The sequence below is a fragment of the Saccostrea echinata genome, unplaced genomic scaffold (genome assembly GCF_033153115.1).
Source record: "Saccostrea echinata isolate AGI-Se365-2 ecotype Australia unplaced genomic scaffold, CSIRO_AGI_Sech_v1 ptg000054l, whole genome shotgun sequence".
Classification (NCBI taxonomy): domain Eukaryota; kingdom Metazoa; phylum Mollusca; class Bivalvia; order Ostreida; family Ostreidae; genus Saccostrea; species Saccostrea echinata.
In genome coordinates this window covers 68,308,854-68,334,537 of record NW_026889803.1, presented here as the reverse complement: position 1 = coordinate 68,334,537, position 25,684 = coordinate 68,308,854, and the positions used below count along the sequence as shown (strand labels likewise).

General features: G+C 36.4%; 2 protein-coding genes across 2 annotated transcripts; both read right to left on the bottom strand.

Annotated features, from left to right (window-relative positions):
- Nucleotides 1-12,591: 12,591 nt before the first annotated feature.
- LOC133206415 (uncharacterized) lies at nucleotides 12,592-14,934 on the bottom strand. Its single transcript, XM_061342396.1, has 2 exons — nucleotides 14,765-14,934; nucleotides 12,592-13,408 (listed from the first exon to the last, which is right to left on the bottom strand). The coding sequence occupies exon 2, from the start codon at nucleotides 13,406-13,408 to the stop codon at nucleotides 12,854-12,856; it is 555 nt and encodes a 184-aa protein (XP_061198380.1). The 5' UTR covers nucleotides 14,765-14,934; the 3' UTR covers nucleotides 12,592-12,853.
- A 394-nt stretch (nucleotides 14,935-15,328) lies between these two features.
- Nucleotides 15,329-24,507, bottom strand: LOC133171573 (UPF0764 protein C16orf89 homolog). The gene is made up of 7 exons (XM_061306343.1): nucleotides 24,302-24,507; nucleotides 20,595-20,904; nucleotides 20,354-20,465; nucleotides 18,082-18,235; nucleotides 17,742-18,000; nucleotides 16,963-17,015; nucleotides 15,329-15,409 (listed from the first exon to the last, which is right to left on the bottom strand). The coding sequence occupies exons 1-7, from the start codon at nucleotides 24,477-24,479 to the stop codon at nucleotides 15,330-15,332; spliced, it is 1,146 nt and encodes a 381-aa protein (XP_061162327.1). The 5' UTR covers nucleotides 24,480-24,507; the 3' UTR covers nucleotide 15,329.
- Nucleotides 24,508-25,684: the final 1,177 nt, after the last annotated feature.

Sequence of the window (25,684 nt, the reverse complement as noted above, 5' to 3'; positions counted from 1 at the left end):
GTATGCAAAAATGAACCAAATTATGTTCGAAAATTACTCACATAGACCCTCACCAGACTTGTGCAGACGGGTAAACGGGTAAACAGGGTATAATTACCATATGGGCCTGTACAAATTTGGACTAGGCAGCAATTAATCATCATTATTCTAATCAAAATAACAAGAAACACACTAGATGTGTGATAAAATATATAGAGAAACAATGAGTTAATTTCTATGTAAAACGTTATATTTTTATGTTATTAAACCATTTCCTTGCGTCGATTTGGTCCCTCCCTTCAACAAGAATCAAATCTCATGGCACTTTGAAAAAGTTTGCTAACATAAACATATCCTATGAATGCAAAATTTTGGGAACAGCTTTATATTGAGTATTTTGTTAAGCAAGTGTTGCCCCCCTGCCCCCCCCCCCACCACCACCAGCCTTTATCTTTAGTTCATTTGATCTGACGGATCAAATAAGCTTTCAATTCTGATTAAAAACTCTGTTGTTGTTGTTGTCTTTGGCGTAAAATTTTTACAATATTATCTTCTCAAGAACTGCTGGACCAGTTTAAACAAAATCGCCTAAAAGTTTCCTTGGGTAAAGGGGATTTCAGTTTGTTCAAATAAGGGTAAAGCTCATTTTAAGGAGATATAAGATGACTGAAAATTTCAAAAGTCTTATTCTCAATAACCACTGAGTCAGAAGAGTTTAATTTATTTGAAAGCTTCATAACTGTAGATTTAATTTGTCCACACATGACCCTCAGGGATAGAGTGGGCCATAATAGGCAATTAAAGTTTTACATTGGAACGTATAAGAAATAAAAACTTTTCAAGACCCACTTGGCAAGAGCAATGGAAACTTATTGTGATAGCTTCATTACATAGTGTGGAATCAAAATTGTTCTTACAAAGCACTACTCCTCCTACCGTTTTATCTAATTTGAATGAGACTGTACAAGTAGATTATACTAAGATACATAATTCTGTTTATCTTCTTTAAAGAGATTTAGTTGAACAGTGTTGTCATGGTTAGTAAGGTAGATACAGTCAAACCTCATTATCTCAAACTATATGGGACCACTATTAAAGTCTGACATATCCGATGAATCGAGATAACCTTGAATTTATACATGTTCTAGGTGGATTCATGAATCCCTATTTGACCCCCAGGGTGAAAATGAAAATTCCGAAACATTATTGCACATCTACAGGACACCACCAACCATCTTCCATAAGATGATTAGGCTACTGTGTACAGGAGGCCCAGGGGCCACATCGCTCACCTGAGCACTGTGGCTAGGAAAAAAGCAAAAATCAGTTTAGTATTGAAAAGCTTAAATGCATAAGTGGTCCCAACCTACCCCTGAAAGGGAGTGGGGGTATGATTTGAACAAAATAAGATCTACACTAACTCAGGATGCTTACATAATTTTTTGACTAACTGTTACTTTTTTCTCTACAAGTTTGAACTTTTATTGTGGCCCCACCCTACCCCTGGAGGTTATGATTTGAACAAACTTGAATCTACACCACCTGAGGATGCTTCCATATAAATATGACCAATCATAGCTTGCTGTTCTTGAGAAGAAGACTTTTGAAGATTTTTCCTATATACACCTATGTTAAACTTTGATCGTCCATTGTGGCCCCATCCTACCCCTGGGGGTCATGATTTGAACAAACTTGAATCTACACCACCTGAGGATGCTTCCATATAAATATGACCAATCATAGCTTGCTGTTCTTGAGAAGAAGATTTTTGAAGATTTTTCCTATATATTCCTATGTAAAAATTTGATTGTCCATTGTGGCCCCACCCTACCCCCGGGGGTCATCATTTGGACAAACTTGAATCTACACTATCTGACAATAATTCCACATGAGTTTCATCTTTCCTGGCCCATTGGTTCTTGAGAAGAAGATTTTTCAATAATGCCATTTATTTTCTGCTATTTTGTAATTATCTCTCTAATTATCCCTTCATTTGAACAAACTTGAATCCCCTTTACCCAAGGATACTTTGTGCCAAGTTTGATTGAAATTGGCCAAGTACTTCTGGAGAAGATGAAAATGTGAAAAGTTTACGACAACGTCAACGACACGACGACAGACAACGGATAAATTTCGATCAGAAGAGCTAAAAATGTAAGAGGGGTTCTGGGAACCAGGGTTTTTTTTTGCATAAAAACGTCATTTTTCGACCCCATATGACCCTAAGGGTGAAAATGAAAATTCCAAAACCTTATTGCACAGCTACGGGACACCATCAACCATCTTCCATAAGATGATGAGGCTACTGTGTAAAATGTAAGAGGAGTTCTAGGAACCAGGATTTTTTTGCATTTTTGACCTCCATTTAATTTGACTCAATGATAGGTTGTATGTGCTGACAAGGTCATTATATCGACCGAAAAACTTGAGAAAAGATGACTTCAAATGACACTGTTGATACCCTTGTTTCGTCAACTTGTTTGTCAATAGCTTGCCTCGCTTTAAAAATTGTTCATACGTAGAGCATGCTCTTGCGTATCGGATCAACTGAGAGACATAAACAACATATGCAGGTGATAAGGGTAAAATTGAAAATTTCAAAGCCTTATTGCAAACCTACAGGACACCGCCTATCATATTCCAAAAGACTGATTGGTTACTGCTTAAAATATAAGAGGAGTTTGAGGAAGAAGAAAATGTGACAGACGGACGGAATAGGGTAACAACATTTCAAGAAAACTTTACAGGGCCTGGATATCGAATATCTGAAACATAATCCTCCATTGTGTTCATGTTCTTCTTCACCCTATAACTATAGTCCTGCTAGACACGTTATTACTGGTGACGTAAATATAGTTAATAATGAGGACCTTAGATCATTAATTTTAAAAGGTCCTAAATATAGGGAACCCAGACCCTTCAACTGGCGTCGGAATTTCTTAAATATTATGGATTCTGTAGAGGATTACGCCAGGCGATGGGCCAGATATGAAAAAGAAGACCTTGACACTTTGTCAGAATGGATTAAATGTATCAGGTGTATGTTAAAATCGCGCATTAAAAGATTGAGAACCATATGAGAACCATCTATCCTTCTGTATTCAATAATCCAGAAGTGAAAAAAGAAATAGATTATATGATCAGTACGTACTGGTCCCTGGTGACAACTCAGGTAACAACATTGTCTTTGTTTGTAAGCCTCATTATATTAAATGTATTTTAGAGGAACTTGGATTTAATTCTACAAGTGGTAATCCAAATTATACTCATAGTTCCCTCTCTAAAGAAGAAGTTCTTCAAAATCATATATGTCACTTTTGAATATTTTTAATATTGCAAACAACCATAATGAATTTGAATTACCATATCTATATTGGATTCCGAAACTTCATAAAAATCCTTACAAACAAAGATACATAACGGGTTCCAGTAAATGTTCTACCAAGCCTCTTTCTTAACTCCTCACTAAGATATTAACAGTATAGTGAAGGAGAAACTTCAAGAGTACTGTGCAACAACATATTCGAGAAGTGATGTAAATCAGATGTGGATACTAAAAAATTCTAAGGAACTTTATGAAAATTTGAAATCACAAGAATTTACCAAAATCATCAGCTTAAAAACTTACGACTTTTGAACTTTATACACAATCATTCCCCACGATAAATTAAGCTGTATGCTTTCGAATATAAGTCAATGATTGAGACAATGTATTTTGTCAAAGAGAATTAATATTCTCTATGTTGCGAGCTTACAGCTATTAGCTCGTCTTATTTTGTTGTACAAGATGGAATTCCAATGGGTACCAATTGCGCCCCGTTATAAGCAGACGTTTTTTTATATTCATATGAAGCAGAATTTGTCCAAAATCGTATACATGAAAAGAAGAGAACACTTATGGAGGGTAATCGTGTTAAAAAATCCAGACTTGTAAGTTTGTAAATCCAAAATTTTAATCGTATCAGTTTCATAGTCTACATATGTAAGTAGGTAATTCCGACATCCTAGCATGTAGTTCCGAACATACAACTGTGTTGACTTTGAGTTTATACTATGAACGTGTGTATTTTTGATGTTGTAAACTTTGTTTTCCGGAATTTATATGTCCGCGCCCTGAATAAAACACAAAGACAATTGACAATTCTACAGATGTAAAGTCTACATGATTGTCGATTGTCGTACAATTTATCATTGAGTCAAATACTGACTGACGTTTTTCATAGTTAGGCCATTATTTACACACTGAATTGTCGACGGATTTTTCCGTTATTTCCCGATCATGACAAGGAGCACACGGCGGGTGTGACCGGTCGGCAGGGGATGCTCACTCCTCCATGGCACCTGATCCCACCTCTGATGTTTTGGAGGTCCGTGTTTGCTCTGCTTCTAATTTGTAATGTTTAATGGACTTTTGAGTTTGAATACTGTTCGTTATCTCCATATATTTCATTTAGAAAGTGCGGGTATAAAAAATGAATTTTATTTAGTATCGATTGTTTCCTAGTGTACAGTCTCATAAATCCAATATGGAAGTGCAAATTATAGAGATTTTAAATGTCATAAGATTTGATCAAATTCGCTGTGCAAATGCTACAATATTTTGTGTGACTACCAAGCGCTGATACAACAGCATGACAATGCCTCAGAGAACTCCGAATAAGAGTTCTAATCATTTGCAATGGGATCTTGCTCAGTTCTTCACAGAGAGCATTTTCCAATTCCTGTACATTTGTTGGAGGCACATCAGTCGTACACATCGCTGAAGGACATCCCAAGTTTGTTCTACTGGATTTAAGTGTGGCAAACATGAAGGTCATTGCATTTGTTCAATTGTTTCATTAGAAATATATTGTTCAACAACTCGAGCCCTGTTTGGTATTGCGTTATTATCCATGAGATCAAAATCTTGACCAATACTAGTAGCAGCTGTATAAGGACAAACAATGTTGTGAAAAATCTCATCCTGTATATAAGACCAGTTAACGGACCATTCCGAATGAAATACTGTTTCGTAATCTATCGGAACATAACCCACACCAAACCATGACAGAAAGCGGTTATGCTTAGCCACACAATAGCTATGGTACTGTTAATTAGTCCCCTACCGGTGAAACCGGAGGGGACTATAGATTTCCTCTGAGTCTGTCCGTCCGTCTGTCTGTCTAGCTGTCTGTCCGTCTGTCCCTCTGTCTGTCTGTCAGTCTGTCCCACTTGGTTTTCCGCACTTTTTTCCTAATCGCTTGCAGATATTGAGCTGATTTTTGGTATGTGAGTGTATATTGATGAGTTACAGATCATGTTTGCATTTCGTTCCGCTTCATTGATTTTTGACGGAAATACTGCCTTTTCAATTTTTAAGGGTTTTCCGCAATTTTCTTCTAAACGCTTTCAGATATTGATCTGATTTTTGGTATATGACTTGACCTTGATGAGTTATAGATCAAGTTTGCATTTCCTCCCGCTTCCTTGATTTTTGCCGGAATTATGGCATTTTCAATTCTTAACGGGAACCAGATTACATGTACACTTGCCGGTAGGGGACTAGTATTGCTAATGAAATACTCTTAGAATGCTTGTTCTTTTGGCGCCGCACACAGAGACGACCATCATGGAAGCCCACACAAAACTTGGATTCATCTGTGAACAGAATCGGTCTCGTTATTGCCAATGTTCATGGTTATTGCTAACTCAAGACAAGCATCGCGAGGTATTACAGTCAAACATGGACGGATATGCTGTCTTGTAAACATGCAAATTTGCTGCAGGTATCCTATTTCTTAACGTCTGAGTGGTTTTTTGCAACCCATGAACATTCCTATACTTCCTATTCAAGATTTCGGCAGACATGAACCGATGCGTTTTGGCAAGAGCAAATTTCACACTGTCGTACTTTTTGGCCTGTCACTAAAGTCTTTGTTGCAACCCCTCCCCCCCCCCCCCCCCCCTCCTGTGTTCTGGGACCTTTCCCTTTACCTCCTTGATACGCTTTGACTGACGTTAAACTGTCGAACCAGTTGACGTTGAGCATACCCAATTGCAACATGCCTTTGGCACAACCGTTGTGTACATCCATATGTCGCCTCTGCGGCATGTTATCATTAATTAAGGTCAGCAATTGTCAAATTTCAAAGTCTAAAGTAATTTTTAGCTCACCTGAACTGAAAGTTCAAGTGAGCTTTTCGGATCACCAGTTCTCCGTCGTCCGTCCGTCTGTCCGTCCGTCCGTCTGTAAACTTTTCACATTTCCAATTTCTTCTCAAGAACCACTGGGCCAGTTTTAGCCAAACTTGGTACAAAGCATCCTTTGGTGAGGGGGAGTTTAAATTGTTAATATGAAGGACCAAGTCCCCTTCAAAGGGGGGATTATCAAGTAAAGACAAAACTTGGGTGGGGTGATTAAAGAATCTTCTTCTCAAGAACCACTGGGCCAGAAAAGCTGAAAGTTATATGGAAGCATTCTGGGGTAGTGTAAATTCTAAATTGTTCAAATCATGACCCCCGGGGGTAGGGCTTTGCCACAATAGGGAATCCAAGTTTTACATTGAAATATGTAGAAAAAATCTTTAAAAATCTTCTCAAAAACCACTGGGCCAGAAAAGTGAAACTTATGTGGAAGCATCCTGGGGTAGTGTATATTCTAATTGTTCAAATCATGACCCCTGGGGGTAGGGCGGGGCCACAATAAGTACTACAAGGGGTGGGGGGATCAGGTAAAAAACAGCAAGGTCAAAGTTACTCAGGTGAGCGTTGTGGCCCATGGGCCTCTTATTGAAAATTATAGTCTTACACAAAATTTCTTTACCTTGACCTTTGACACTGTTTCTCATTTTGGGAGGGGGATATTGTAAATGTAAACTCGGTAATCGAACTTCTAGAATGTGCGACAGCCACATAAATATTATTCTTAAAACAAAACTCTTGTATAAAAAAAAATTAAGACTTAATTCCATGACCCTTTGCTTTTTTGTTGAGTATAAATTATCTTTTTTTATTTTTATTGATCAATTACAGTATTTACAGTGATTAATTATCATAACTGAATAAACAAAAGAAACTAACTTCTCTCTGTTTACTCATAAGATCAATGGTACCCTGCTCAGAACCAGAACACTTGATCCATTTGACCAGTTTCAGAATATTGGAAAGGTCACCCTTCCTTGTTTCTTTTCTTAACCATGCACTTAATTTGTCAGCTTAATACACAGGGACAGAGAAGAAGATTTTCAAAGAATTGAAGCAATTTCACTATACATGTATGACCATTAAAGCCCCACCCTAACAAAATGACCATGACCAAGAGGCCTTAATTCAAAATTTTGGAAGAGGCACACTTGCTTATCATTTCTGTGTATTTAGTTTGTCTCCTAAATATACAGCTGAGAGAAGAAGACTTTAAAGAATATTACTTTACCTATATGATCTACATGTATAAAGCCCAACTCTTACATCAAAACTCCAAATCTAAGGACCATGAATTTCACAGTTTGCTTTTGAGGTATCATTGCTTATTGGAATTCATAAAATAAGCAAGCATTTAACGAATAAGTTGATCATACAAGGATATAAAGAATCTCGTTTATACACAATATTTTGCAAATTCTATGGTTGAAACAATGGCCATGATTGCTACTACAATCTCTCGTTAAGTCCATTACTTTTACACTGAATTGTCCACTGAATTCTCCAGTTTCCCAATAATGACAAAGAACAAACAACGGATTTGAACGGACAACAGGGAACGCTCACTCATTTAAGGTACCTGGTCCCTCCTCTGTTTTCAGAGGTCCTTGTGGCTCTGCTAACAATTTTGTATTGTTTGCTTTGACTGTTCGTAATTCTCATATCTTATAAATGCTAAAAGTCTGACTGCTTGATGTCTAGGAGTAAATAAGACTTTTAAAAGTTACATTAAATTTGATAGTTTGAACCCCACCCCTCAGGTTCCAACAAATTTGATATCGATATCGACAATATAACATCGATATTGTAATGCTATCGATCCTGATCATTACTATGGAATTGGAAATACTGGATAAATATTAAACTTAGTTTTATTTCGACACCGTTGATATCGACAATATCATCGATATCGATACAGATCTGTACAGTTTATTTCCAAATTGAGGAAGAAACATATTTATAGAACGTCGCAAGTATGAGGTCGATGTGCATTCATTATTTGGCATAAGTATCTAAATGAATAAGGATGACAAATAAAGGGCAAGGGGTTGTTTTTTCAGGAGGTTGGGGTTAAGGTAAGGTTTTGGGTAAGGGTGAACGTTGGTAAAAATATTATGGTTTGCGGAATCATAATTCAATATCGGTACGATTTCGACATTAGGGCAAACTTAATAATCAGAAAGAACGTACTCATAACTGTAGCATAAAGAAATGCATCCACAAGAATGATGTCGAAAATGATTTGATATCCATACGATATCGTCGATATCGATAGCAAGTACAATCTTACTAAATTTAAAGTATTTAAACAAAGACATACATACACAATGGCAAGGACAGCAGTTTGAAATGCTTGAGCAAACAATCGACATCGAAATGATATCGACGATATCGACACTACAGGAGGAACTTCAGAAAATGATAGCATTCAGGTAACATAACATTGAGGGAGGTCACCAACATCCATTGAATAATCATGATTGAATATCAATGCGATATCGTGGATACGTACAGTAAGAAAAGCTTTGTAAATATTGAATATTGTAACATACGAACAAGAAAAAAGAAATATTGTAGCAAACTATGAAAAAATAATCTGTCGATTTTGTAACTACATCTTGTCTTGGACATAACTCGGCTCCAAAGAGCCGGGAACATGAAATTCACAACTTTCCTCTCCTTTTATCACACATGCTATATACCAAAATTGATTAAAATTTATATAAAGGTCACATAGAAAAAGCTGAATATGTTTAAATATAACATACGACGGACGACAAATGACAACAAACGAAACATACATAGTCACCTGAGTAAATGAACAACCTCATCTCCAAATGTAATGTTAAAATGTGACATGGTTCGGAAAAGATAATTGCCTCAAAGACTCTCTTAAAACATAACAAGGCGCACTTCCTATGATCCTTTTCCTTTGCCTGTGTTGGTTTGTTACATTATTCAAAGATGGCGGAGAAAAAAAAACGCTTGAAACAACCCACTTGGTGGAACCCCTACAGTTCCAACTTAAAAGCGAAAATGATAAGCCCCCCCCCCTCCCCATTCTGCCACAAAAGTACTTTCATGTACACTTCAAAGATAAGGGGATAATAGACGAATCTTAAATTTTCTTGAAAAATGAACAAGAAAAAAAATAAAGTCTCTATCAGAAAATTGGCAATGTCCAGTCTTAAAGACTCTCCAAAAACTGAAAAGGAATACTTCCTATGATCCCTTATCCTTCCCTTGTGTTGGTTTGTTATGGTGTTCAAATATTGCGAAAAATAAATACTTCAAAAAGGGATTTCAACCAAAGCACAACTAGGTGGTTCCCATAAAGTCTTATTCTGAGATCGGCAAATGATAGCCCGATACGCCACCTACTATGCCCTACTAACGGTATGATGCATATCCACCTCCAAAGAAAGGCTTATAATAACTGCTCTTTATCCGTGTTTCAATATTCAATGTAAATAAACGACAAAGTTGAACTGGCCCCCATCAGGACCGAGAGAACCCGATAAATTTTTTCTACCTCAACCAGTATTAGTTTCTTCCATGGACCTAAGGTGATTTGAAAATGAAAGTTTAAAATACGTCCCCTCACCAATGGCACCACTTGGTGGTACCACTACAGCCCCATTCTGATAGCGGGAAATGATAGTCCTAGGGGCCCTCTACCTTGCCCCAGTAATGATTTGAAGCACACTTCAAAGATAAGGGGTATAATAGCTGACCTTTAACCTGTGTATTAAAACACAAAGTGAAAAACAACAAAGTTCAGGTTAGCTAACTGGCCCCTTCCTTTCTCAGGGACCCTTCAAAAACCAGGAAAGTGGTTCTCCCTAAGGTCCTTAACCTTTCACTAGTGTTACTTTGTTCTAGTAGCCAAAGATGCTTTCAAAATGAATGCTTGAAATACGTCCCCCACCTATGGCACCATTTGTTGGTACCACTACAGCCCCATTCTGATAGCGGGCAATGATAATCCTAGGGGCCCTCTACCTTGCCCCAGTAATGATTTGAAGCACTCTTCAAAGATAAGGGGTATAATAGCTGACCTTTTTCCGTATATTAAAACATAAAGTGAAAAACAACAAAATTCAGGTTAGCTAACTGGCCCCTTCCTTTCCCAGGGACCCTTCAAAAACCAGGCAATTGGTTCTCTCTTAGGTTCTTAACCTTTCACTAGTGTTACTTTGTTCTAGTAGCCAAAGATGCTTTCAAAATGAATGCTTGAAATACGTCCCCCACCCATGGCACCACTTGGTGGTACCACTACAGCCCCATTCTGATAGCGGGAAATGATAGTCCTAGGGGCCCTCTACCTTGCCCCAGTAATGATTTGAAGCACACTTCAAAGATAAGGGGTATAATAGCTGATCTTTAACCTGTGTATTAAAACACAAAGTGAAAAACAACAAAGTTCAGGTTAGCTAACTGGTCCCTTCCTTTCTCAGGGACCCTTCAAAAACCAGGAAAGTGGTATCTCTTAGGTCCTTAACCTTTCACTAGTGTTACTTTGTACTAGTAGCCAAAGATGCTTTCAAAATGAATGCTTGAAATACGTCCCCCACCCATGGCACCACTTGGTGGTACCACTACAGCCCCATTCTGATAGCGGGAAATGATAGTCCTAGGGGCCCTCTACCTTGCCCCAGTAATGATCTGAAGCACACTTCAAAGATAAAGGGTATAATAGCTGACCTTTAACCTGTATATTAAATCACAAAGTGAAAAACAACAAAATTCAGGTAAGCTTACTGACCCTTTTTCTTCCCCGGGACCCTTCAAAAACCAGGCAAGTAGTTCTCTCTAAGGTCCTTAACCTTTCACTAGTTTTACTTTGTTCTAGTAGCCAGAGATGCTTTCAAATTGAATGTTTGAAATACGTTCCCACCCATGGCACCACTTGGTGGTACCACTACAGTCCCATTCTGATAGCGGGAAATGATAGTCCTAGGAGCCCTTTACCTTGTCCCAGTAATGATTTAAAGCACACTTCAAAGATAAGGGGTATAACATCTGATTTTTAATCCATATATCAATAGACAAAGTGAAAAACAACAAAGTTCAGGTCACCTAACTGGCCTTTTCTAGTCATTGAAATCTGTCAAAAAGTTGACAAGGGATACTCCCTAATTAAAGGCCCTTAACTTTTTTCCAGTTTAGTGTTAGTTTGTTCTAGTGGTCAATGATGGTTGAAAAATGAAAGCTTGAAATATGTTCCCCACCGTTGGCACCACTTGGTGGTGCCACTACAACCTCATACCGATTGCGGGAGATGATAGTCTAGAAATCTTCTATCTTGCCACAGTAATAACTTATAAGATAAGAGGTATAATAGCTGCTTGAAATATGTAACCCGCCCTTGGCACCACTTGGTGGTACCACTTTAGCCTAATTTTCATGGCCGTATATAATAGCCCTGTGGACCCTTTACTTTGTGCCAGTAATTGTTCGAAGCACACTTCAAGGATCATAACTTAAAATAGATTAAATTACTTACAAACCCTTATCAATGTAAATATTAGGAGTAATTTCAGGTTAGCCTTTTGGCACCATCATATTCCTGAGACCCGTAAAAGAGCTTAAAAGGGATTCTCCCGGAAGTACTTAACCTATTTCAATGTTGGTTTGTTCTTAAGCGGTCAAAGATGATGACCTTTTCTTTTTTTTTGTTTTGTTTTGAAACCGCATAATTTTCCTTATGCAGGTGAGCTTAACTGCCTCCAAGTGTTTGAATTATTGAATAATTAAGTGTTGCATTAATTATCTAATTAAAATTATAAATTGTCGAAAATGAGGCATTTTAAAACAGTATTGCGTCAGAGTACTCTCAGTCCTTTGATGAATTTCCTTATTGGCTGCTAGCTTCTACGGGCTTAATGGCTGCTGTTATTGGCTGCTAGCTTCAGTCTAGTTGCTAAAACCTGTGGGGCGATGTTCTGGAATCAATCATTTTCACATACCAGAGACTACCCAGGCAGGTCCCAACTTGGGCGCCACATGTAACAGAGACATTTTTGTGCCTCCGAATGGAATTGAATCGTGACGTTTGGCATGCCAGTCCAGTGCTCTAAAGATTGAGTTATAAAGGAACTATAGAACTATAAAGTACTAGCCCAAGCTAGTACTAAGTAGGATGCCACATCTCGTTATGAAATCTTTTTTGGCGATCCTTTGGTGTTATTTGAAAGGCTACTGGCCTTTTTGCGATCGCCGAGAGACTGTTTTAGATAGAGAAAACTTAAGAAAACCTCAGAAATATCCAACTTACTGTAATGTTTGCCTAAGTATATGTTGGCAAAGGATTCCAAGAGCAATTGTATTTATTCTGCATGAAAAATAAAATTTCGGAAGTATTTGAAATTATGTTAAAACGTCTTTTCTGGAAATATATATATAGTACGTAATAGTTTGTCTAAAAACTGATAGAGAAAACAATTTATTGCATTAACATGATATATATACAAAAACACAATTGACTAGTGTTGCCACTCAATTTTTTGTTGTTATCCTAAAATCAAAGAGAACTAACAAGTTGAAAACAGGTAGATATGGTGACAATAGTCACCGTGAATGTGATAGCCCTGTATTAAATAACATCGATATTAGAATGTCCACTTGTTGAAGGGTCGCGACTCAGTTACAATAACATGGTAAATAAAGTCAACAAACAAATAAATAAATATATTCAGTGTCCTTGATTTTCCTGGAGAAGGCAGAGGAGTATTCCAACAGAACACCCAAGGACGATAATTTGTGCCAGGAACTTAGAGAGCGAGACGAAATAGTCCGTGGAGCGATGAGGTCTGTCGGAAATCTTACAGCAGTAAACACACTGAGCCAGGGCACGGACAGCCACCTCTAGGACCGCCCAGCCGGCCTTTACGAACTGGATCCAGTGAACCACACGTTTAGAATTAGCGGCGATCGCCAGCGCCACCGCAATCTGAGGTACATCCTCCACCCACGTAGATATCATGGAAACTGTGTCCGCCATCAAACAAGATTTTTCTTTCCTGAACAGTTCTACAGCAAGATTAATGACCTCAAACACAAAGGTCAAGGTCCCCAGCACAGCCACCCCAAATATTACCCAGTGGAGATAGGCGTGGTTTTTGATGTAAGATTCACTGCTGTCCTTGACCTGTGTGTAGAACAACCAATCACAGAAAAGGTCAACTGTTTCTAAGATAAACACCACGAGCAGCACCGCCCAGCGACCACATGATGCCATCTCGGCCATCTCGGTTTTCTGTAGAATTTTAAAAGACAGAATTATGAGTTATAATTTGACAAGTTTAAATCACCCGTAGTTACACAATAATAACATCCATTGAATATGTTCTCCTTTTACCTTCTAAAACCGGATTGCCTTAATTAACAATAAACTGGTTATTTTAAAGCGGGCTCTTCCATCAATATAAGGACCATAAATACAATTCTTTACGTACTTTCACACACTTTATATATATCTTTATAATTTATTGAGATATACATATAAACGATATTAAACACCTTTCTTTAAGGAATAAACTGTCGCAATCATAGCAGAAAAATGTTTATAGTGGGATATTACATGTATTTTTTTTTTTTTTTTTTTTTTTGCAATGTCTCAAACTTTATCCTCACATATTTAAAGAAAACATTTTTATTGTTTAATAACTATTAACTCCTTTGCACTGTTTCCAAGAATTCGTTGCATAAATCTATCCAATTTACGAAAATTACATGAGATAATTATTTTGAAAATCGTAAAAGTTATCATTATCGGGTAACAAGGTAAATACATTAAATGTATAAACTTTGAATACTTTATGATTATAAGCATTATTATTTTTTTTTTACAGGGAAGCTGTTCGGTTTACAATATCCTCTTGGTAGGTGAAGTTACTAGTATCTGAGACATGGAATCCTTTTTTACTTCAGGTAAATATACCAGCATTTTTTTTAACGTAGAAGGGACTCACTTTTCCGAAGGGACGTGGATCTAATTTTTTTCAGAACTGAGAGAGAGAGAGAGAGAACCACTGAGGCTGTGAAATGATGTCATATGTAGGTAGAGTCCTCAGTACTAAGTACTATGGACAAGTTCGATACTTAATTCTATATCAGTTTACACTATGTATATAATAATTTATTAGAGCTATTAAAATCGATCGTGTTTCTGTATGTTCAACTTCAAAATATACACATATTCATGTACATATTATATAATCGATGCAATGAAAACTGTGACAGATGCTACGGATATAATTACAATGTATATTTAAGCACCTACATGTATACAGTGTGATGATTGATCTTTTTTTCTCATTTGAAGATGAATTTATGATCGCTTTATTTTCTTTAATGACTATTTCAGCTTTTAGTCATCAATTTGTCATACTAATTTATTTTACATACTATACATTTTGTTCCAGTGAGTTTGATCTTAACATTGTTCTGTATGATTTTGTATATTTTTAACCGCGATATGGAATGATCAATATTCATTTAAACTTTCAAACTTCATGTCTCCAGAAAACATCATGGGAGGATTTTCTTCATAATTTCTTACATTGAAAAAATATGTACAGTAGAAAGTTAATTAAATTCTTACCTTAATTATTATTATTTAACACACGTGTAATACCTGGTCCATGTATATTGTATGACGGATAACATTGCACTATATAACAGATAACGGGGCATCTAACTACACAAGGTGTCAAATAAATGTAATAATGACCTGATAACAAGATCAATGGGATGAACAAACGCACAGTTCATGGGTGTGATTTAAAATCGGTAAAAAGAAAAATTAAAATGCCAAAACAAGTGAGTCAAGATCAAGTGAGAGTTTTAGCGCAGATCAAAGTTATCTCCACTTGACACAGTTTTAAGAGCACTGAACCTGAAAATAAATGACAGTCGATCTGCGCTATAACGGTTAGGGGTTCAAATCCTCTGTGGATGAATTGATTAAAACAATATACGTTTGATTAATAATTCTGAATACTTAGGTTGAATTAAATTTGTTAACTTGGAAATAAAAAAGAATTTCGTCATGTTTATTTGTCAATGACTGCCAAGGAGTCATGCAAGTAAAACTAAAGAGCACCATAAAAACGCCAATAGACAGAACGCAGGACGAATTTATTCTCATTTCTGAGTTTAATAAAATATTACATATGTAGAATGAGGTAATTCAGGTACGTGGCGTAAACTCCAAATCCAAGTCCGGAGGTGTGAGCAAGACAGTCATCTAAAATAGAAAACAAGCACGGGTCAAAACAAAAAGCTTAATGTGAGCGAAACAGTCAGCTGAAAGAGGAACACAAGCACGAGTCATAATAAAAAGCTCAAATGTGAGCGAGACAGTCTTCTGAAAGAGGAATACAAGCACTTGTCAAAACAAAAGAGTTCAAATATGGGCGACGCTGTCATCTGAAAGATCGGGAAACAAGCACGGGTCAAAACACAAAGAGCTCAACTGTGAGCGAAACGTCAACTGAAAACACACACACACATCAAATTTGAGCAAGACCGTCCTCTTAAAAAAGAAACAGTTCAAAACAAAGAGTTCAAATATGAGAGACACAGTCACCAAAACAGAAAACAGGCCCAGATAAAAAAAAAGAACTCAAATGTAAGCGAAACACTCATCTGAAAGGGAAAAAAAAGCAAGCACAGGTCAAAACAAAGAGCTGAAATTTGAGAGAGACAGTCATCTAAAAAAAAAAGGGGGGGGGGAAGTAGGGGTCAAAACAAAACCGCTCAAATGTGAGCGGGACAGTCACCTGAAAGAAAAACAAGCAGGGGTCAAAACAAAACCGCTCAAAATGTGAGCGAGACAGTCATCGAAAAAAAAAATTAAAACAAGCACGAGTCAAAACAAAAGAGTTCAAATGTGAGCGACACAGTCATCTCATTGATCTGAAAGAAAACAAGCACGGGTTAAAACAAAAGAGCTCAAATATGAGCGACACAGTCATCAGAAAGAAGAAAACAAGCACGAGTCAAAAGAAAACACCTCAAATATGAGCGACACAATCATCTAAAACTGGAAAACAAGCACGAGTCAAAACAAAGAGTTCAAATGTGAGCGACTCAGTCATCTGAAAGAAAAAAAAAAAAACAACAAACAAACGGATCAAAACAAAGAGCTCAGTTTCCTACCGATCCATTTTTAAGTAAAAATGTAGCTTATTTAAGGTTCGCGATCTTTATGATCACTTATATGGAATTTTGCTTTAACGCTAATGACCCCCCCCCCCCCCAAAAAAAAAAAAAGAATTGAAACACAATTCCAACGTACATATTTTGCAGGGCAAAATTTCACACATCTGGCCTTTTAATTTGACAAATTTATAAAGAAATAATAGTCATTGAGTTGTCTCTCTTGCCAGAAGGTATATATGAACCTTATCTCCCACTCTTCATGTTGAATCTAACTTTTTTTCCAATTATGTTACGCATTTACTTGAGCTTAGAAAAATGTTACGCTATGCAACTAAATGCATGAACATGTACTATATACATGAAGTAAAGTATATGTAGTAAGCAGAAATTAAATGAAACAATGTTGACTAAATTAAACAAGGGTCAAAAGATGCAGCCTTTTTATTATGAATGGGTGAACAAATGAACATATAGACAAGCTGATAAGAAGATATACATGTCAAATCAACCCCTTATTTATGGATCTGTATATAAATAACATAATTTCAACTCTCAAGCCATGGGTTTCGTATTAGAAACCAAAACATAAAACAAACAAACAAACAAAAAAGCTCACAAATGAAGAAAAGTCTTTACCTTTCATTCCCTTTTCCCTCATTAGTTTTCTCATTGTGGAGCCTGAGGTTGACCTGTTAAAATTTTCAAATTAATGATCACTTTGTCCAATATTTATTTATTACGATTATTCAAGACTTTTTATTTCATTTTATTAGTTGTCAGACATTTATACAGCATATCTGTATATTGAACAAGTATATTTTTATGATATGTGTGTATACATAAAAATGTGTATCGTTTACATGTAAAATGTGAATACTCTTTTGCTTGTTTGGGTGCATTTTATTAATTGTTTGACAACCTTTTTTACATCGTATTTGTACATTTAAAAAAAATTGTGAGAACATTTTCATTTGTTATATTATCTTTTTCTGTGTGCATGAACGCATTTTTATATTGTATAAATTGAATCAATTGATAATAGGAGTACTTTTTCCCTAAAATATGTGCGGGTTCATTTCTAGTTTTAAAAGTACGATTGTTATAGATGTATATTTATATGGTATATATATTTTCGCAATTCCTGAGTGCATTTTTATGGAATACATTTTCCCAATATATGAGAGAGTGTATTCAAATATCAAATATTTTTTTTTAATAATCACGTGAGCATTCCTTGCTAGATCACAAACTGACATTATTGCAATCTGACGAAAGAATTCAATTTTCTCTCTATTAAGAAAATATTGTAAGTAGTGTGTTTCAAAGTAATGGACGAAATCTAAATATGCCCCAAAACACTCCATTATGAGTCCCGCGAGATGAACTGATATGTAGGTAGAGAGTAGATATCTTACTCCGCCTTAAGTTCCTCTGCCTCCTCTTTTTCGTACGTCTCTTTTGATTCTTGTTCCGCCTGTAATTTGGCTTTTTCATAAGTCGCCTTGGAAACATTTAGGTTCTTATACACATCATTCACCATTTGGTCGGTCAATTGCTCAAGGTCGTCCAAGGTCATTCTGAAGCAGCCGACACGTGCATCTAACCAGCGCAGAACCATTTTCATCCAATCCTCTCGCATAAAACTCTCATATCCCAACGGTCCACACAGAACAGCTGCTCAAGAACAAAGCATGAATGCATTTCAACACCATTCTCTATACACCTATTTTATGTACAGGAATAAAAAAAACTCACTTTGTTCCAGAAAGAGATCTCTGTTTATTGATTTCACGTTCCCGTTCTTAACCAAATTTTGCGCCTCTTTGTAGATTTTTTTGCACATGCGCGTCTGCACATCTCTGACCTTGTGTCCGTGTAAATCCTTCTCTACCTGCTTTAGACACCCTACCTGTAGGTAAAAATATTAATCGGACTGTAAGGAGGCTGTGACGTGATTGTACTCCGTCAAACGGAACTGTGACAAATTTTCTATATTTCTCATCAGATGAGCGTAAGCACATCTTGGCTAGCCAAGGGTGACGACCCATTCCTCTCCCGATCCTCTTCAATCTAAGAGCAAAGTATATACACCCTTGGCTAGCGAAGATGGCCTCGGCATTAAAAAACGTTATTAAATTTCACTGTATACAATACAACATGGGATATAGGACAAATCTGCATTACATTTGGATATTTTACTAGAGAAAGATATTAATGACAAACTAACAACATAAACTTATTGATAAACATGATGTTTTCAACTTTTCTATCGCCAGCTTCCCTTATTTATGCTGCAATATACCATTATCACCCGCATATAAGGTTTACGCCTTCCAGTTGATTCAAAACGCAAGAGCATGTTCTTTGTACAAACAATTTCTAAAACGAGAGAGACTACTAACAAATAAGTTGTTGATGCAAGGGTATCTAAAATCTTGTAACATCTCGCTAATTCTATGATCGATGCAATGACCTTTTTTGCAAATATAATTTGTCGTTAGGTCAAATGTTGACTGACCTCTTTCAGACAAAATGTTTACACGATCGTAACAAAGGGTACACGGCGGTTGTGACCAGTCAGAGGATATTTACTCCTCCATGGCACCTGATCTCACCACTAATGTTGTCAGAGGTCTGTGTTTGCTCTGCTCATAATTTGTATTGTTTCAATGGGCTTTTGATCATGAATACTGTTTGTTATCTTAAAATTTCATAAACATTTTCTTCCACCTCTGGGTTGGGGTTCTCTCTTCCAGCAACTGACAATCCATATTGTCGGTGAATATGGTCTATTAAATTATTAATGTGTTTTGTACAAGCGATGATATTTGAATTTGTTAAATCGAATTGCAACAATTGTAAACTTTCTCAATTCAATCCACTCATTTTAAAATCGTTTTTCTGTGTTAAATTTGTTAAAATTTGGTTTATTGTGGGGGGTGGGGGTGGGGTGGTTAAGGACATTGGCAAGGTTCCTGGTTATAGTATAGAATTTTTCAAGAACTCTTGAGTAGTTTTTATTGTACTAAACAGGCTATATTCTGGATTGTTTTACCTACCAAGCCAGTCTTCTTTTTAGATTCTGTCAAATCAGTGTTTTTGCAATTCTCAATGCATTTCCTATGCATGGCCGTAGGAACCGGGGGGACCAAAAATTTTTGGTAGTGCCCCCTCAACTGTCAACTGAAAAATGTTTGGCTGTGCCCCCCCCCCCCAAACTGAAATTGCTTCCTACGGGCCTGCTATGTAAAATGTTGATAAAAGGGACCTACATAATTTTTCACCATAATATTTCTCCAAAACCCACTTATTTTACATAGTTTTTGTATTATATACATTATTGTATCTTCATTTCCTATGACTTCTAGATATTTTGGCTGAAAATGTATATATAGAAACAAGACATGTGTTTTTTCCTCCGAGGTACTAATTTTCTAACTGATTTATTTTCTCTACACAAGCCCCTGTGGTCTACCTTTCAGCATATGTCACATCTTTTCCCTTCCCAGCATACTGAGCATAACTATGGTAAATGACGACCTGTTGGCTACTTTGTCCCCTGAATACAATTTACAACGAAGCCATTACTACGTTTCTTTCTTGCTGTATTGATGATACTACCCGTTGAAAGAAGTACACGTGCTTTTGTTTACCTCTGTAAACATACGCTTTATTGGTTTTCACCGCTTAGAGAATTCTACACGGGAGATCACTCTCAATCACTATTTCATAAGTGAAAAAACCATGTATTAAACCTTTTTTCTCCGGAAAACCTTGACTTACCAATGTCCTTAAGACCCAGTCGCTACGTGTTCACACTGGCAAGCTTTGTGATGAGGGTATTATCACAAGTCCTCCGTACTTTCAATTTCAAAATGTCCTTTCTTTGGGGAACGAGTAATTTAATATATATATATATATATATATATATATATATATATATATATATATATATATATATATATATATATATATATATATATATATATATATATACTCTTCGCCAATGTAAATTGTATTGACTTACGTGCTCAATGACGATGAAATAGAGTAACTGGTGCGTGATGGCGTATTTTGATGTATTTTCTGATGTCATGAACTTCCAGCATTCTGGGGTCATGGTACAACGAGGGAGACTGCTACAAATACAAAACACCCGAAATACTAGTAACCTTGCTGCCTCCCCCCCCCCCATTTCAAAATTTCTAAGTCAAGAACTAATTTGTTTTTCTAACTCCCGGATAGCTGGATAGTTTAACGTTGCTCACTTGTTAAACGTTCCCATCACCCTGGCGTAACAAGCGTCTCCGTAATCCTCGTCATAGGAGGAGTTCGTCCCGAGGGTGACGGATGTCAGATCTGTGTCGTCAAACTCCATTGGTTGATAAGGGAGTATCCACGCCTTGCTGATGGTCTGGAGGAATCGCTGATAATAGGCGGGGTCGGACTCTTTCACATAGGGGAGGGCTTTATCTGAAGTTTCTCCGATTTTGGACTCTATGGACTTGAGTTTGGACAGATACTGACCAGAACATGCAGGTGTTTTATAACACTGTTCCACTGCCTCCATCATCTGACCTAAAAATAAACACTTGTCTGGTCAAACCCCCTGTCTTTGATTTATAATGTTTTAGCTGGGTAATTCCTTTGTATAGTCATAATATCCGTGGATATTGCATATATACAGAATCTATTTTTATATAATTTAATTTTGGTTGTAGCGCGTCATTTGATTGGATAAAAAAATTAGAATAAATTGTATAACCTGGGTTGCCTACGTCACAATGACTTACGTCAAAAACGTATCAATCCGCTTGACGTTACATTTAAAATACGTACAATTTGAAGGCATTTTTGAAGGAAAAATTGTCATATTTTTTACATTTAAGGATAGAAAATTAAATTATAAGGAATGAATTTAATAGCTACCCAAGTTATACTGGTATAACCTGGGTTGTAACATGCAGTTTACGCTTTTTTTATAAACCGCTTCGCGGTTTATAAAGCGTAAGGCCATCATTAAAAATATCTTTGTTTCCCCTAACCCGACCCAAAAATCTCAAGTTGGGTAGGTAGGTAGGCAAATAATTTTTTTTGACAGCAGCTTTGAAAATACATTCTTAATATGAAATGGAATTATACCTTTATAAATAAGTTAAGTACAAAAGAAAGCAATTTGTAAACAGCTAGAATACCATACAAATGCCGGTAAGACTAACATTTAAGGTAAATTAATTCACGACTATTATTCAGTCGAAGTTGTGAAATATTTCATACCAGAGTAAATTTGTTGAAATTGAATACATCTGTTTAAAAGATTCTCGGGTACACAAAGACCGGACATCCGAGTATTTTTTTCATACCTACATGTACTATCAGCTTCCAGTGCTTATACATGCAATGTACTTTTTCAAGGGCTTCGAATTGTGCAGTGGTTCTAGAGCATTAATTTCGTTTTGGAGTCTCGAAGTAAGGAGCTATTTCTAAGTTGCAGGTTCAAATCCCAATGCGGAACATTGAGACCGGTTCTTCGAATGAGACCATAAAAACTTAGGTCCAGTGTCGCAGTAGATATATACTGGCACGAAAAAGATCTCTCACTACTCAATAGCCTAAAGTGCCGCATACAAGTCTAAATTTGGAGCCCTTCACCAGACAAATGTTTATATAAATGTTGTTATCCCAATGATTATCAAAGGAAATCAAATCAAAGAAACAACCAATCTTCAAGGGCCTTATTAAAGAAAAATACACGGACGTCTCAGGAAGCTTGTATCATAATTTCAAATCTATTTGGAAAAAGTATGTTGACTATAATTAATTGAGACAATCCAATTCTAAAAAATGATAAAATGTCATAAACAATGTCAAAGTCATGAAGTTCAACCCATGAATAAAAGGCATGAAGAAAGGACGTTTGAATTCTATTCATTAGGATGAAATTTGCACAATTATTTACAACTTTTATGGTCCCATATACATGTAGTAAACATATGAATATTGATGAACTGTTTATAAGATCAAAACTCAAATTGAATAAAATGTAGTGAAATTGATTGGTTTGTTCACACGGTGGGCCCCCTGTCTGCTCATGAGGGGTATCATGAGGAGGGCCTATATGGGCCTAAGCACTTAATTTTAAGACAGTTTGGTAAATACAACCGAAACACGCTTAATAGGTCAGGTCATTGTATATTTTATTTTATAAAAATAAATGTTTCAAAGAGTGTAGGATTCTTATATGCTAAAGGCATAAGGTTGAGATACGTCGTCTTTACTTTCAAAACATGACCTAACCCTCCGTAACCGAGACATGTTGTGGGCGTCATTTTGTTTCCAACAAACACTTGAAAATCATAGAACAAAATCAGTCGTTCTGATAAAAACGGATTTTGATGGAATTCTATTTTATAGAAGTTGATAAACATAAAAAAAAATATTGGAATAATCTTATGGAAAAAACTTTCCAGTCGGCGCATTTTAATTGGGTCGGTCGCGTTAGGGGAAACAAAGGTATATTTTATTTTGGCCTAAACTGCCCCAAACCAGGTTATACCAGTATAACTTGGGTAGCTATTAAATTCATTCCTTAATTAACCTTATCTACCAGCAGTTTTTTAATAAAAAAAAATCGGGGGCATAAAGTTTTCGGTCTCTTCGTCCGTCTGTCTGTTAATCTGTGTGTCTTCAAAACCTTGAACCTTGGCCATAACTTTTGAATAGTTGGTGCGAGAACTTTCATATTTTATATGTGTATTCTATGCGATGAGTCCTTTCTTTTGGTACCAATATAATTTGACCCCTTGGCCTTGGAGTTTGACCTACTATTGCAAAACTCTAACCTTGGCCATTACTTTTGAGTGGTTGGTGCTAGGGCTTTTGTTTTTCACATGTGTATTCCAAGTGACCAAACCTTTCTTTGAGTACCAATATTTTTGACATTTTGACCTTGGAGTTTGACCTACTTTTGAAATAACTTTAACCTTGGCCATATATACCTTTTGGTGGTTGGTGCTAGTGCTTTCAAATATCAGGTGTATTCCTTGCGACAAGGTCTTTCCTTGGGTAGCAACAATTTAGACCTCCTGACCTTAACCTTTGAGTTTGACCTCTATTTGTAAAAACCTAACCTTGCATTTGAACGGTTGGTGCTAGAGCTTTCATATTTCACTTATCCTTTTGTGACAAGACCTTTCCATTGGTACCAATATTATTGACCTAATTACCTTCACCTTGGAATATGACCTACTTCTGAACAACATTAACCTTGGTCATATCTTTTGAATGGTTGGTGCTAGGGCTTTCATACTTCACATATGTATTCCTTGTGACAAGACCTTTCTTTGAGTACCAACATTTGACATTTTGACCTTGACCTTGGAGTTTGACATACATTTGAAAAACTTCATCCTTGGCCTAACGAACACATTCTTTGTTAAGCTTTGAGATAATTAATACACAGTTGGATACCTATATCTGGTAATTAATACACAGTTGAATACCTTTATCTGGTAGAGTTTGCAGATTCATTTGAGTTTCATGAGATTTCGACCATTTTCATATAATACTGGGTCTGATTTATATAGAATTTTACCTGAGTATTCTTAATTTGTATAATGAAAAAAACCCCCTAAAACATGTATCAATATATGTAGCATGATTTTCTTAGCTTTGAAGAAATAAGTCATATTATATGGCATTTAGAAACTGTTTCTTACTACAGAAAGTAAACATTTCTAAGAGCTATATCATTATCATCGCTTAATATAAGACATTAAAAAAAACCCGCGTTCGACGATATATTTTACACTAGTAAAGAAGGTTTCGGTGCTATAAAAAACTGTTGGTCTAAAATATTATTAAAATTTCTGGTGTTTTTCATAATACGCTGTCTTTCAATGAGGACCTGAAAACAAAATACCTTTTGCTTAGATCCGCGCATGGTCAACTTTAACGTGAAAATTCCAAAACGCACCTTGAGCCATACGCAGACCGAATAATCCGTCCACATTAATATCGCTGTAGTCAGAACTGAAGAAGGCGATTTGTCTCTCCACGTTATACAGAACTTTTCCGAACAGACCGTCATAAGGGTCCGCCAAAAAACCCGTGGCCCCAAACACACAAAGGGCGACAACTAAAGTCTTGATCATGGTGACAGTATGGCGTTCTGCGTGGTTGGTAGCGGGATTGAGGTTCTGTTATCAGTGCGTTATCTTGTCGATAGCAGAGACACATTATTAAAGCTACCAACTGAAAAATAAATGTATTTAGACTTTGATAGGTTTTTCCCTGCTTTCTCTAAGGCATGTTCCAAGCGCACTATTTCAAGGGTTTTGTGTTTATCGCGATATTGACGACAGAATGGAAAGAAATAGTGGAAAAAAGCTATACCCTTGATTCTGAAATTTTCATTTTGACTGTTTTTGTTTAGTTTTTGAAAATTAAAAAAAAAAGTTTAAAAGGTGTTATAAAAATGAAAGTATTTCTTTTGAATGTGCATTATAAATGAAATGTTATCACTATATTTTTGGAAGAAAAAACTTACTTCAGGCACATAGTAATAGGATGGGAGGGGGGGGGGCTATACATGTAATAGTAATAGGATGGGAGGGGGAGCCCTATACATGACCCCCCCTTTTCTCAGTGTTTAATTTTTTGTCCTTACATTTTTATTTAGTGTGGAAATTTTCATTGAAATGACAGGCCTCACTCGGAACTCCTCGGGCCTTTCACAGAAAGTTTTTTTTTCCAAGTTGGACCCCCCCCCCCCTGGATTTTTCGATTTTCCCCTATTTTGGCTTGTTATTTTTTCCCCTTTTTTCTTGCTGCCCCAATCTCTTTGAAAAACGATGTTACATGTCGTGTACTTTTGCGAAAGCAGACATCTTTAATTATATCTAATATTTCAGAGGTCTTTCTTTTTGGATAAAATATTAGGTTATTTTGAAAGTGATGTCTTTTCGGTAAATCGATATATCTTTTAGTTAGAGGGGCATCTCTTTTGACATAGACATCTATCTCCATCATGGAAATGTATCTCTTTAAGAAAGAAAACGTCTTTGCGATATAAAGGAATACATGTATGTTATAACGACGCAAAATGTTATAAACTACGATTATAACATTTTGTGTTGTTACATTTTGCGCTGATCTTGACACAGAATTAATAACGCAAAATGTAAATATTACAGTTTATTACATTTTGCGTCGTTGTTGCACTGTGTTGACATCTACTAGTAATTTTAAAACACTTCACACCAAGATATTTCTCTTCGTAAAAAGAATACTTAAATTCAAGATTTCTCTTCTTACATAAGGAGGTAAAATATTAAAGAGCAGAACAGCTTGCCATACA